Source organism: Sphaerodactylus townsendi, linkage group LG06 (genome assembly GCF_021028975.2).
Source record: "Sphaerodactylus townsendi isolate TG3544 linkage group LG06, MPM_Stown_v2.3, whole genome shotgun sequence".
Lineage (NCBI taxonomy): Eukaryota > Metazoa > Chordata > Lepidosauria > Squamata > Sphaerodactylidae > Sphaerodactylus > Sphaerodactylus townsendi.
In genome coordinates this window covers 82,107,359-82,122,750 of record NC_059430.1, presented here as the reverse complement: position 1 = coordinate 82,122,750, position 15,392 = coordinate 82,107,359, and the positions used below count along the sequence as shown (strand labels likewise).

The window sequence follows — 15,392 nt, the reverse complement described above, 5'->3', positions numbered from 1 at the left end:
AGTCAGGTGGTATCAAGTCTCCCAGAGGTTGCTTCCAGGCCTTGGATTGTTAACCTCCAGGTGAGACACAGAGATCTCCCAGAATTACGACTAAACTTCAAACAACAGAAGTATGCCCCTTGGGGAAAATGGCTTCTCTAGAGGGTGGAGTCTATGTCGTATCTTGTGGACGTCTTTCCCCTCCACAAAACCTGTCTCCTCAAAAAAACCCAAGGAATTTCCCAACATGGAGGTGGCAGTCAAAGCCCAGGTTTGGCTCCTGTGAGTTTTCTCTCAAAGACTAAAAGTAGCCTGGAAAGGCCCTGTCCCTTCCCACTGCCTTTTAGTCACAGAACCAAGCCTGGAAACTGTGGTTGCATAGCCACAGCCGTTATAGAAATTTGTTGCTTGAAGATGTAGGAGGTCTGTTCATAATTTTTTAAAACCCTGTTATGATTGTTGTTCTGGTTGTTGTTGTTGCTATTGTTTGTCGTTATTGTTAAAGATTTCACATTTTTGACAAACCCGGGGTCCTATTCAGGTTTGTAGAAAGATGTTTCTTGCCTATTTACAGCTCCAGTCACCAGATTTAATTATCCAAAGATTTGCCGACTTTGCTTTTAGAATATCCAATAGCCGTAGGAGCTTAACGTTAATTATTATTATGTTGGTGTAATGTGGCAATGCTGTAATGAAGGCCAGTATGGCTTATCAGTGTATGACAGGTAGGGAACATAGGCTGAGAGAGAATGTAGATTGTTTAAGGCCATCTTGTGACTCATTGCAGTGGAAAGATGTGACCCCCAAGACTTCCCTATTCATAGCTCATTGTTAAGCCACAGTACCACCTCTCAAACACTGGCATGTTATCCAATTCCTAGTCCTGCCTATCTACCAATCATAGATTTGTTTGAATTATATAATAATTAAGTCATGTGGCATATCAAACACCACTAATAAGACTGTTCTTAGCTTGTTGCTCATCTAAGAAACTGGGTTTAGTTTTCACACTTCCTGTGTTGGAAATCTGCAGTATTTCCTATCCTGAGATGTGGCATAGTTTTATGACAAAGTGCAAATTTTCATACAGAAGATTCTAGATACTCTCTAGTGACCCAGTTAAGAGTTCATAAGAAACAAGTCTTGGAAAGACATTTGTCTAAGACCTTGGACCTAAGACACTATGAGCTAAACTAGACTAACAATTTAAATAAATGCAATTCCTGAATCAGAATTAATAGTTCAATCATAAGCAGAGATACTCTAGGGTAAGTTTATTCATTTCCATGGGTTTACACTGGTATAAGTGACCAAGACCAAATCTTTGGCACCTCCTTTTGAATGATATCTGTACATATGTGTGAAGAAATCCATGGAAAGTTGCATATTGGCCTTACTCAATTGAATGTTGCATATGAGCTCTAGAGTCTGAATTATGTTTTAACAATTCATCATTCCCTCGTTTTTGCAGTGGTAAGAACTGATTCTACCCTTTAAAAAATTATAATAAAATTGAACTGGCCCTAAATTATCCTCTGTAATGTTTGTGTGAATCTAGAGGGATTTCTGAGTAATAAATATCATAAACAGCTTCTGCAGAAATCCTAACTACCATGTCTATCGAGATTTCAGTCTTTATACCAGATGGAATATCTGCAGGTAAAAATTGTTAGAGGGGAATCAGTAAATGAACCTTTGTGCATGTTGAGTTATAAAAAGAGCTTTTGTTGCTAGGCATCCAAACGATGGCACATGGGAGAAATTACTCTGTATGAACCAAAGCGGTGTGCAGCTCAGAATTAACATTTTGGGATGACTATGGAAGCTTGCAGTGAGCTTGTTCAAAGCTTTCTAGCTGAACAGTTGTTCCAAACAATTTTGGTACGATGACCAACAATTCCAGATTCACTTTTTTAAAAAGAAAGAGCATGCACAAAATAATTAAACTACAAAAACCTAAGACCCACTTTCACAATCTTCATGATCCAATTTTGAGTCAGGATGTACAGGTTGGGAAACAATGCCATCGGCTATTGTCTACTGCCTTATTGTTCATGCCTGCCTACTGTGGTCATAAGGCAGCCATCTATTGTCTGTTTCACCACTTAGAATGGCCCGTCTGGCATCAACCAGAGACTGGGCCTTTCCTACTTATAGCCCCTTCCACAAATGCAGAATAATGCACTTTCAATACACTTTCAATACACTTTGCAGCTGTGCGGAATAGCAAAATCCACTTGCAAACAATTGTGAAAGTGGATTGGAAGTGCATTATTCTGCATGTGTGGAAGGGGCCTAGGTCTGTGAAATGGTCACTTTGAAGAGATTATGGGGCTTCCTTCTTCGGAGATCTTCAGAAGGTGCTGCAAGGCCTCCATGTTTGCCAGGGCTTTTGAGTGAGCACGAATTGGCAGACATCTTTTAAAGGTGGAGAGATTTTGGATTTGTTGTTTTATTTTTTTTGTTTTAAATTGAAAACATTTTAACTATTATTGTAAGCCACTGAACCACAAGGAAAGATGGGATATAAATATTTTTATAAATAAATAAACCTCAATCCTATCAGACCTTTCTTCTAATTTAGATGGGGTAAATGCTTCATTGTCCTTTTGTGCCTGTTCTGTGATAAAAATAGAATGCAATCCAAAGACATGAAGAGAGTTCTTCCAACTAGAAGGGGAAAAAAAGTTCCAGTCCTTTTTCAACAAGCCTGAATTTGTGCTGCAGTCCTACAAGAATGTTAAGAGCAAATGGCAACAATTTCGAACTTGTGACCTGTCCAGTTCCTCTTGCCCTGAGGCAAGAAAGAGACATCCACAGGATAATCAACTATAGGACAGGAAGCCAACTCCAAAGTTTGAGGCCAACTCCAGTGATTTTCCTGGACTTGGGAGAATTCCATCTTAGATAACTGGGTGCTGGAAATGATTTCAGAATGATATACCTTGGAACTTCTGGACACTCCAAGATATCAATTTGTTCAAATTTTTTAAAAAGTGCTTCACAAAACAGATATTAATGATGCAAGTGATCCAACTTCTCAGTATAGGAGCCTTAAGCCTTTGACAGACTTTTTGTTGATTTTTTTAAAGGGTTGTCAACTCAGGCCTGGGAAAATTCTGGAGATTTGGGGGTGCTACTTGTGAAAGGGTGATTTGGTACATTATTTCATGTATATTCTATGGAATACCATAGTGTTTACCCTCTGAAACTGTAGTTTTTTTCCCTGGCATCTTTGTCTGTAGTCTGAAGATTAGTTGCAATTTTTAAATGTAAACATTGATTAGTTGTAATTCGTGGAGAACACCTAACCCCATCGAGAAGTTAGCAGCCTTAGGTCGAATCCCCACTACTGTCTTAGCCAGGTTTCAGAACACAAACTAACCAGGTTTGAGGGACGACCTCCCCGGTCGAATCCCCACTACTGTCTTAGCCAGGTTTTAGAACACAAACAACCTCAAACCAGGTTAGTTTGTGTTCTGAAACCTGGCTAAGATGGTAGTGAGGATTCGACCGGGGAGGTCGTCCCTCAAACCTGGTTAGTTTGTGTTCTGAAACCTGGCTAAGACGGTAGTGGGGATTCGACCTTAGTTAATTAAAAGTTAATAGCATATAGCATTATACTAAAACAACCTCAGTAGGATATAATGTCATAGAATCCACCCTTCAAAGCAGCCATTTTTTCCCAGGGAGCTGATCTTTGTCATTTGAAGATCAGGTGTAATTCTGGATTATCTCAAACTCACACCTCCCAGAGTTTGGCAACCATAGTTTCCCTGGAGGAAATGAATGCTTTTTTTTTGGAGGGTGGAGTCTATGACATTATATCCCTCTGAGGTCCCTCACCTCTTCCCAGAATTTCCTAACCCAGAATCAACTACTCTATCTCCTTCCCACCCATAAATGTATTAACTGTTTTCTCAGATGGTTCTGCATATTTAAACTTTTGCTGTGCTACTAACTAGATACTAAAAATTCAGTATAATGGTAGAACCTTTCTTCTTTGTTTATTCTAGTGTATCTACAGTATAAATTCATCTATGTAAATTAATCAAGAAGACACTTGTATGATACAAACTCGCATGCTACAAATATTATTCAAGTGGTTAACCATGTTGGTCTGACGCAGCAGGGAAAAAGTCCAGTGGCACTGTTAAGGCCAACAAAATTTTATTCTTTGTAAAATCTTTGCGTTCATGCACATTCCTTTAGCTATGGCCACTTTTGCATGGTCATAATGCCCCAGGGATCTTATATGCTGTGGTGCTTTTTCCCCAGTTTTTGACTCCCCAGTCCTTCGAGACAGGGCTGGTACATAATGCCCCTGTTGTTTTCGAGTCGAGACAGGGCCGGTACATAATACCCCTGCTGTTTCCGCATGACCCCAGGGTGGGAGGGAGAAACCGTGGATGTTAGACGGGTGTGTGTGAAAGTGCCCTGAACGGGAGGAGGGTGATTCTCTCAATGCACATGGATTTAGACAGGGGTTGGGTTGTAAGCAGTCGTGGGATTCAGCAAGTTCGCACCACTTCGCCAGAACCGGTTGTTAAAATGGTGCTTGTAAACAACTAGTTGTTAAATTATTTGAATCCTACCACCGGAACCGGTTGTTAAATTATTTGAATCCCACTACTGGTTGTAAGTGCCCCAAATGGGAGGGGAGCAATTCTCTCAAAGGCACATGGATTTAGACTGGGGTGGGGTGGGGTGGAGGGCACTGATTCTGTCAAACCTCCAGTGCCTGTTGATTGGTGGGGCGGGCCTGAGTGACAAGGTGGGGAAAATGGCCTCAGTTCTGCTGCTGTGGTGTTTTCACGGCAGCAGAAACACACAGAGGCAAGCGGAGTCACACAGGGGCATTTCAACATAACCTCCAATGTCGCAGCTTTTGAAAGCCACAGGGAAAAGGGAAAATGGCGGTGCAAAGCAGGGGCAGACCCTGTGCAACTTCAAGGACCATGAAGAATTCCAGGCTGCACTGGGGTATTCCCCGTGCTAACATCGGTACAATTTCACTGTGGAAAAATGGCCTATAAGTATTATTTTATTATATAAGTATGTAAACATATTTGCAATTTTTATCACCAGTATGATGTTACATGCAACACCAGTATGATAAATACAATCTCCAATACAGTTCTGACCATTTGCTGATAACAGGGCACAAAAATTTAGCCAACGCTTCCAATACTCTTGCAGATCCACAATCCAATATGGTTACCACAGTTGATAAATCAGTATAATCAATGAGGGTTCTTAGCCACGGGTCTAGATATTTATTATTAGATTACAGGAACTCTTATTACAAAACACCTATGCACTTGGAAGCAAATATCTTGTCTTAACTGGTGAAAACCAGATGTTGAACCTTATACTAAATAATATTGCATTGTATAACTTTCTACATTTTCTTTAAAAATGTTATATTTTTGTTAATAAGCACAGGAAGACAATTGAATTTGACAACATGCAGATTGATAATATCACTAGCTCAATTTTGTCGGGAACTAGGATAATCATCTAAAGAATAGAAGTGAATATGCAAAAAGTTATGTCAAACATTTAATTACATTTCAGTTATATTTTTTATATAAAATATACTGTATTTCACCCAAAAGCTGGACGGTAGCAGCACATCAATTAGTTGTATGGCAAAAATAACAGACATCTTTGGATTGTTCTCATCATTTTAATTTGCTCTTTGTTTATCATATACTTGTTCTTATCATGCTCAAATGCACTAGAAATGTGTTTCAGTTAACAACTACAAAATCTTGTTTTTCTTTCTAAAATAAAGGTAACAGTAACTTAATGACAACATTTCTAGTATAGCAGCAACTTTCTTTCTAGCCTAGTTCTCCAGATTTTCACTTGTCAGACACATGGAAAATATGTATATATGTAATTTCTATTTTTATTATTCATCTGACTTTCCAGTTGTTGTGGATGGTTAGAACATGACTCTGGATGAAAGAGATTGTCTGTAGTGCATTCAGTGACTCTGGTACCTGTTGCTGGTTCTTTTTTCCAGGTCAGTTGGCTGCAGGTACATGTGAAATTGTTACTTTGGACAGAGATAGCAGTCAGCCTCGAAGGACTATAGCCCGACAAACAGCTCGTTGTGCATGTAAAAAAGGACAGATTGCCGGTACCACAAGAGCCAGGCCAGCCTGTGTCGATGGTAAGAGATGAAAGATCATCTAACTCAATATCCACCATTATGGAACTGATTATCAATTGTATTGTTTGTTCACCTTGTAGATGTGTTGAATCAAATATTTATATATGCACCAGCCAAGACAATGTGTTGGTACAAGGATTATGGCTGAAATTCTTGTAGACATTATCATCTGGGAAAAAAAACCCTGTATGTTTGACTAGCTTTGTTTTCTGGTGTCAAGCTTTTATTTTATGATAGGTCGCGGTTAAAAAATGCTTGATAATTTTTGCATGCTTACATCTTTGTAAGTTGTTTGGTGTATCTGTTCCATACCAATGGACAACTAAGTCATGGTGGTATCCAGATGGCATATTGGAACACTGATTCATGTTCGCTGTGCCAGAATCTACACTAGATTGGTTTTGATTTGAGAAATGAGATTTTCTGGAGTGCTGCCTTTTTGCTTCAAGATTTAGCTTTTGTCTTGGGATCTTCCTTACTGCTTCTTCTTCTTTTGTTTTTCCTGAGCATCAGGACTTAGCTGTTTGGGCAAAGTTTTTTGTGCACTATTGAAGTGATACTTTATATCTTAATTTGGATCATAGCCAGTTGTGGCCACTGCTGTGTGAAAGTTAATGTGATTGAGGGAAGAAAAAAAAATACTCTAGTGGTGTTATTAGAATGGAACTGTTGTGCTACACCTTATATCTCTGCTGTCCCTTTCCTCATTAAAACCGTCATCCTGTATGATTAACTGCAGATGTAGTGTGTTGCCTGCAGCTTGCAAAAATGCTGATGTAGAGGAAGGATGAAAATATTTCACTTTGAAATCATTTTTATGTCTCAAACTACTTTGTTCCAACTAAGACACCAGTGCTGCAGTCAGTGCAAGTCTTCTGATGAAAACTTGGTAGCAAATGTTCACACTGCAATTAAGAGAAATAAAATGAGGCTCTGGTTATAAATAGATGACTTTAAAGATGGCAAGTTTTGATTTAGGCTTTGCAGAGAACAACAAAAAATGGATGCTTCTGTAAAAAAGATCATAAATTAAGATTTCGTTTGGACAAAATGACTCATACTTCAGCCCATTAAAAGAAATTGCTGAGACTTCACTACCATTTCATCAGAATTTGATCTCCCCCACTGACTATCAAAGAAGACAGCTCAAAGGGGATTTCACTGCCTACCCACCAAGCTAAATATAAAACATCACATCCATTCTATTTTTGTGTTTTGCCTTCTTTTCTTGCCAGTACTGTAAAATCTGTTCACTGTTTCATTTTCCTCCATTACAGTTTGCCATTATGTTAAGGATATCTTTATTTTTTGGTCAAGTCAAATAATTTTGGTTCACTTTGGGTCTAAGTCATAGATTCATAATAGGGATCCTAAATTTTAAATCACCACTTAATTGGGTGTTATGCTAAGTTGGCATGTATGGCTATATTTACTTTATCTAAAAATGTGGGTATCAGTTTCACAAAGCATTTACTTTTTTTTTTGGTCACGTGTTATAGAAACAATCAATATTCAATTAAACCTTGTTCTAGATTTATGCTGCTAATTCAACATTTACCTGTGAAATTTCAGGCTATTTTCATTTTTTGACATTCAGTTGGATATTGTTTTCATCAAATTGTTGTTGTGTAACTTACTAACAAATATGCTTAGGATCATGGGCAATCTACTTAGTAGTAACCTCTCCTTTCCCCGGTTTTCAGTGATCCCCAGCATGGCACCAGTGTTCCAACATTTCAACATTTTCTGAGTAGCTGTGTCCCTTGTGTCCAACGCTGTGAAATTGGCCCTGCCCTTCATCAGCCATTTTGTAGTGGTACCAGCCATACTTTGTAAAAAATTCCAAATTTGCTTGCAGGCTGAACAAAGTCAGAACACCATGAAATAATTCTACACTGTTACAAGCATTTTGGTTAAATACATTCTCAGATATACATGCAAATAACCAAAGAATGACTGTTCTCTATAAAAGCTATGCAGAGACTGCAATTTTTAAAAGATATTTGTACCCATAGAACTTACCTTACACTAGTAATTTCAAAGTAGCTACTTCATGATTCATGGCATTATTTCATAGTATATCATTTTGACAGAAAAGACCTTACTTATCTTTTCAGCATCGCTTTAGGTTCTTTCAGTGTTTTAATTGGTTATAAAAATCTATTTTAGTACTTCTTGCCAGCTTTACTTTTTATGGCTTTATCCAAGTAGACTAACAGGTATTTAATACATCAATACATCTTTCAGTACTCTGAAGTGTTCTGTACTCTAAAGTCAATGATTCTCAAATGGCTTTTGAACCCTAAGGAATACTGTCTGCTTGGAAACTGGTTCTATGGGCATATGTAGGATTGTAATTTTTAGGAGCTTCCACTTCTAGCTAAGAGATGGGCTTCTGCTTGAGATTCAGAACAGAAAATTTCTGGAATTATTTTTCCATATATCTGCCACCAAATTAAAGGTTTCTGTACTTAAAATAATATTAAGTATTAAAGTGTTTTTGTTTTCTTGGAAAGTCAGTTATGTATAAATGATTTTGTGTGTATGCTCATTGAATCGTAGAATCGGAGAGTTGGAAGAGACCACAAGGGCCATCAATCCCATCTCTCTGCCATGCAGGAACACATATTCTAAAGGAAATCTCTCTCTCACTAATTAAAATGATACTATTGATAATACATTTGATAATACAATATCGATAATACATTTGGCCAGAATACTTCAAATAGATAACTATTTAAAATATTAAGAGGCATATAGTTTATAGAAATCTGTCATAAGGCTGCTGAATTGATCATCTGTGTTCATGAAATGGTAGTGAATGGATTTATGAAACTCCATAGAAGAATTGATTAAATTAATAGAATTAATGTTAGACATTTCAGATCCTTGAATAGAGAATGGCAAATGTGTGTGTGTGCATATGTGTGTGTGTATGAGTATATAATGTGTCTATATGTGTGTGTGTGTGTGTGTGTGTATATATATATATATATATATATATATATATATATATATATATATATATATATATATATATGAGTTGAGGTTGATGGGTGGGTTTTTTAATTTAGTGAGTATAAATAAACAAATTTTAGAAGAGTAATTGTTACAGGTATAATTAAATGAAGGGAAAACAGGAGTTGTCTTGTATCTTAGTAAAATTTGGGCTTGGTGATTCAATAAAGTTGAATCACAGAGGGTTTTTATATATATGACCAAAAACCCCAAGTGGGAGGGCAATATATTTCAAGATCATGGGAAGGAGATAGATCTAACCTAGGCCAGCCTAACATGCAGGATCTTTCTGATCTCCCTCTACCCATGCTCTTCCAGATGCTCCCACCCCTGATATGCAAGATCTCTCTCTCTCCCATATGCTTGTAGTCTTGTTGGGCTGGAAGAGCATTGTGGTGGGGGAAGAGATCAGAAAGATGCTGCGTGTCAGACTGATCAAGGTCAGCCCAGCACACAAGATCTATCTCTCTCCTATGCTTTTCCAGTCCAGTGGTAGATAGATCTTGAAAAATGTGCTCCCTGCATATTACACACCCAGAAATTCCCCCCTGGCTTCAATGGAGCCAAATCAGTTATAACAAGAGAATCTGGGGGTGTCTGTAGCAGGCACATTTTTAAAGATACAGGTACCAAACTTGCACGGTGACTTTAGAGCACTCTCCTGATAATACCACCTGGTTTGGGTGAAGTTTGGTTAAAGGAGTTCAGTGAGCTGAGCAAGATTATTTTCAGATTCATAGATGGTACTTGACCCCTGTTATATTAGCGAAAATGAACCATATTTACCCGGCGTCCTGCTGGAAATGTAGGAATGAAACAGGATCATTTCTGCACGCTTGGTGGAACTGCAAAAAAAAATAAAAAGATTTTGTGTCAAGATATATAAACAGATGCAACTAATTTTGGGAATACAGTTTAATATAGATTCAGAAATACATCTACTAGGTTCATACAAAGATAAGAAACTTATACCTTATACAAAACTAAATACTTACCTCACATCTGCAGCAAGAATGTTAATTGCTTCAAAATGGAAATCTAAAAAAAATACCAAGAGTAGAAGCAAGGTTAGAGAAAATGTATATGTTTATGGACATGGATTATATCTCATTGTCTTTACAGGTGGAAGATACAAAGAGGAAAGAAAAAGAATGGAAACCTCTGGAAAATTATTTTAAGTTACATTATGAAATAGATAAGTATAGATACCAAGTTATTAAATTAGTATTTAAGTGAAATTAGTAAATATGTATTTTTTATATAGCTAGCATATGAAGGTCCAAAGACTATGATTTTCCGTGGGTTGGATTATATATAGGAAGAGAAGTTCAATTTAGAGAAAGGATTATATATGATTCTTCTGAGTAGGGAAGGAAATTTTAATGTTCTTTGTGTATCATGTTGTATAATGCGCTGAGTGCAATCTTGTGTTTTTGTATAACATATGTACATACCTATGTATCACTTAAACTTATCTTAATAAATGGACAATTTAAAAAAAAGATTATATTCAAATTCCATTGAGCAGTTTGAACAGTTGAGAAACTTGTTGCCTCTGCCTTTGGTCAGAAGTTGACTCACAGATAATTGGGGGTTTGTGTTCTACTCCCCCAACACTTTCTTTGCCTTGGCACACAAGAAAGCTACAGAGATATACTTATATTATACTGTCACCATTGCTACTTCATGTATAGTAATTGATAAATTGATAGAATGAATTTGAAATTTCCACATCCTGCCCCTGAACTTAGAGGTTTCTGAGGGAATTATTAATAAATAGTGTAAATGTAAAGAACTAGCCATGATAAGGTGCAGCCCGTGGTTTGACCAGGCCCACCTGTTGTGGGTGGGCGGGCTCCAGCACAAGCCATGCTGCCGCCTGAGGAAGGGCGGCCGTGCTGCTGTGGGGCCAGGCCCACGCACACGCGGAGGCAGGACCTGGATTCGCCCTGCGTTCCCACGGGGTTGAAGAAGCCCCACGTCATATAGGTGTGCCGGCTGGTGTCTGCATACAAAAAGGGCGACAGCTTGCACCCGGAACTCTGCTGTTTTGGTCTCACCTCCTGGAACGGATTTTTTGGCGAGGGTCATTGGAACCTTGCCAGGTAGACTGGGCTAGGGAGAGGCCCTGCCAGGCAGTGGCACATTTCATACGGGGGTTAGGGGGCAGGAGTTACCGCACCACAATATTTCATTCCGGCAGGAGGCATTGTATACATCGGATGGGGTCTACCTGTCGGACAAGGGCATGGACCTTTGGTTACATAGCCTGAGATTGGAATTGTGTGATTGGCTGGGTGCTTAGGAAGCAGTTGACAGGAGCAAGTTGCTCTATGGGAGGTTGCGCTTGGGCGGTGATCAGTGGATAAAGGGAAACTGCGGGAGCTCTCCTGTTGGAATACCCCCTTAAGGGGCAGGGGTGGAGCGAGTCAGAGGTCGGGATGCTCGGCAGGGGCAACCAAACTTGCACCCTAGCGCCAGATGGAACAGGTGCCAGGAATGGGTCCATCACTCACCTGACACTCCCGGCTCCAATCTGGCCCATCACAATCAGTTCCTCCACCAGGCGAGCAGAGGAATTCGCTTACCTATGGGATACAGCACTCATGCTGTCCGGAGGTTCGGATCACCCCCCATGCTGCTTCCTTGTAACTCCTTGCCAATAAATACAACTGGCTATGGCCAAATATTTACCCACAAACGGAATGTGTAGCGTCATTATTCAACCAAGAAAAGGTGGCATAGAGGGCTTGGGCCAATCACATTACTGAAGGCTTCTTACATAGCTGCCTTAGTGATCCAGGAATGTATGTATGAAGGTGTAATTCTCATGTAACAAATATATTGTGAGAAGGAGACTTATTGTTGCAGTCAGAGCCTGGAAGACTGAAAACTGTTTTTTGCAAGCATGTTTGACTAAACCAGGGGTAGGGAACCTGCAGCTCTCCAGATGTTCAGGAACTACAATTCCCATCAGCCCCTACCAGCATGGCCAATTGGCCATGCTGACAGAGGCTGATGGGAATTGTAGTTCCTGAACATCTGGAGAGCCGCAGGTTCCCTACCCCTGGACTAAACAGTTAGCTCAAGGTCTTCTAGACAGAAGAATGTTCTAGCTGTTAATTTGATACAAAGATCACTAAAATACATGTCCATGTTGGCACATAGTGAATTAATCATTTAATGAAACTATTCAAGTATCTGTATTTTCTAGTGCTTGCAGCCATTTTAACATGCCACTTAGAACTTAAGTTTTAAAATGTCAGTATTCACTGACAAATTAGGATTTTGTTGGATAGCAAAGAAAATATGTGTCAGTATTGCCATCACATGCCATCATCTGAAATTTGCTGTATGCTGTACTTTTCACTGTACTTTGAGTTGATGATTGGCTTTATGATGTGAAGTTATATTTACTAGGGAATTGCATTAACAGCATCAGAGCTATCATTAAGAACATAAGAAGTAGCCTGCTGGATCAGACCAGAGTCCATCTAGTCCAACCCTCTGTTACTCGCAGTAGCCCACCAGATGCCTTTGGGAGCTCACATGCAGGATTTGAAAGCAATGGCCTTCTGCTGCTGCTGCTCCCGAGCACCTGGTCTGCTAAGGCATTTGCAATCTCAGATCAGGGAGGATCAAGATTGGTAGCCATAGATCGACTTCTCCCCCATAAATCTGTCCAAACCCCTTTTGAAGCTATCCAGGTTAGTGGCCATCACCACCTCCTGTGGCAGCATATTCCAAACACCAATCACGTGTTGCATGAATAAATGTTTCCTTTTATTAGTCCTAATTCTTCCCCCTAGCATTTTCAATGTATGCCCCCTGGTTCTAGTATTGTGAGAGAGAAAAATGTCTCTCTGTTAACATTTTCTACCCCATGCATAATTTTATAAACTTCAATCATATCCCCCCTCAGACATCTTCTCTCCAAACTAGAGTCCCAAATGCAGAGGTGTACCAGGGGTAAATGGCACACGGAGACAAATTGTCTCCTGGATGCCCCCAGGCTCTGCCCCCACCACCACTCCAGCTCCACACCCCACTGCAGGTACCCTTGACCCTGCCCATGTCACCATGGATATGTTTGACTAACTCCCCCCCAACTCCCCTTGCTGGCTGGGCTCCCAGCCAGCAGCCAGCAACCCCTTCTGACCTCCCCTCTGGGCAGGCCAGAAGAGATTGCAGTCTCGGCTTTCATAAGCACTGAGGCTGTGGGTGGGGCTTGGGGAGCAGGAAGGGGTGGGACTTCCTGCTCCCCATGCCCCACCCATGGCCTCAGTGCTTATAAAAGCAGGTCTCTGAAGTCAGGACTGAAGTCTCTTCTGGCCTGCCCAGAGAGGAGGTCAAAAGACGCTGCCGGCAGGGGGGGGAAGGAAAGGAGTCCATGGTGAAATGTGTGTTTTTGCACGCATCGACCCTGTCCATGTATTACTGACATGGGCGGGGTCAGGGGTTCCTTGGTAGATAAGCCACTACCCAAACGCTGCAGCCTCTTTTCATAAGGAAGGTTAATCATTGGTTAATACTGCATCCAAAGGTATGATTTGATATAGACAGACAGACAGACAGACCAATAGACAGGCTATAGCTCCATTATGGAATGAAAATGAACATTTTAAATAGCCAATCAGTTACCATGCTGGAAGTCCTTTGAATCTGATTATGTGAGGAAAAAATGGCTACAGCCATTGTAACTACTCAGTCCATGCCTGTCAACAGTTTTTTAACTTTATCTGGCGTTGACAGCTTCTCATTATCGTACAAAAGAGGAATAATCCACATATTCCCAATAGTGTAAAAGATAACACATCCCAGTGAGCAGTACTCCAAAGTTTTGATTTGTTCAAAAGCAGTCTATTAGAATATGCAGTCCCTTGCCAAAAATGTTTTAATTGAGTGTTGGAAATGTGATCATCATGAAAGGACTTTTTATCATTTATGGTGGACCTTTAAAAAAAAACTAAGAAAATTTGGATATTAATACAACTCAACAGTTCAAAAGATTTTAAAAATTAATATTCTCATGAAACCAGAAGCTTTTCTTTTGGGACTTATGGACAGATTTCTGGAAAGAAAATATGGAACTTTGTTCTTATATATGATAGCTGCAGCAAGAATACTATATGCACAAAAACTTCATCTATTCCTACATTGGAGGAATGGCTTGTGAAACTGTTGAAGTTGGTTTAGATGGCTAAACTTCCCTTGTTGATTAGAGGGAAAAAACAGTTACCTAAAATTTTGGATAACTGGAAAACCTTGTTAGACTTTTTGGGTAAAACAGAAAAAATGAGTTGATGATGTGGATTTGAGGGATAGAAGCATCAAAACTAAGATTTAATACAGAAAAGTGTGATATTTATTAATAATAACAATTACAAACTATTTTTATATGTTACTAGAGGTATTATCTTTATGTGTTAATACTTGGTGCAGGTGAAATCAGGAGGGCTTGGGTTAAATGTATATGGGGGGGGCGTTCTTTTTTGCTCTTGTAAGGTTTTAATTAATTATTTTTAAAAGAATATGCAGTCCTTTACATTTGACCTTGCAATACTTGAGTTGGGACAGAGTTTTATTTTTCAAGCATAAATGGTCTCCTATATTGAGAACAGGTACCCATTAGCTTCTGCTGTAAATAAAATTTTCAGCCAAAGCCCATGCTTCCAGAGATTTTAAATCTAGTTCTGCCCTTAATGAAACATTAGCCACACAACTTGGAATCTCTATGATCTTCTGCAAACATAATGACAAAATATAGTGTCTCTGTGCAGGCCCCGATTCATACTGGAGTTCCATATAGAAGCTGACTACCTATATTAGCATTAAAAACTGAAATAGCAAACAGTTTGAAATAACAAACTAACTACCATTGTTGTAAAAAAAAAAGTATTATGGTCTCTGTGTCAACTAAGCCGCTGTTTTGAACATTCTTAAGATTGGCCTTCCAGGCCAAATTAGCTTGGGAAGTGAATTCCTAAATAACAAAACTAGGATAGTTTCCCATTGATTTGCCAGTTATACATTATTGGGTGAGTAGATTTAGAAAAAAAAATCACCTTAGATTTTTCTTGGTTAATTATCAGCCCTTTTTCATGACAACGGAAAGCTATGAAAACTCAACATATCATAACACTAATATAAGGAAATTAACCAGTGTAGCAGAATGGAACTTGGGTTTCTCAAAAGCGATTCCATATAATTTATA

The 15,392-nt window shown here is 39.2% G+C and overlaps 1 protein-coding gene across 4 annotated transcripts in view; it reads left to right on the top strand.

The window, feature by feature from the left end:
* The window catches only part of TAFA5 (TAFA chemokine like family member 5), a 420,937-nt gene that overhangs the window by 240,821 nt on the left and 164,724 nt on the right, over positions 1-15,392 (top strand). For all 4 annotated transcript variants that reach the window (XR_007244878.1, XM_048501458.1, XM_048501457.1 and 1 more), the window contains one exon: positions 6,011-6,160. Coding sequence is in view for 3 of the 4 variants with exons in the window: in XM_048501458.1 (XP_048357415.1) it covers positions 6,011-6,160 (150 nt within the window). In the remaining variant the exon portion in view is untranslated. The remainder of the gene's footprint in view (positions 1-6,010; positions 6,161-15,392) is intronic.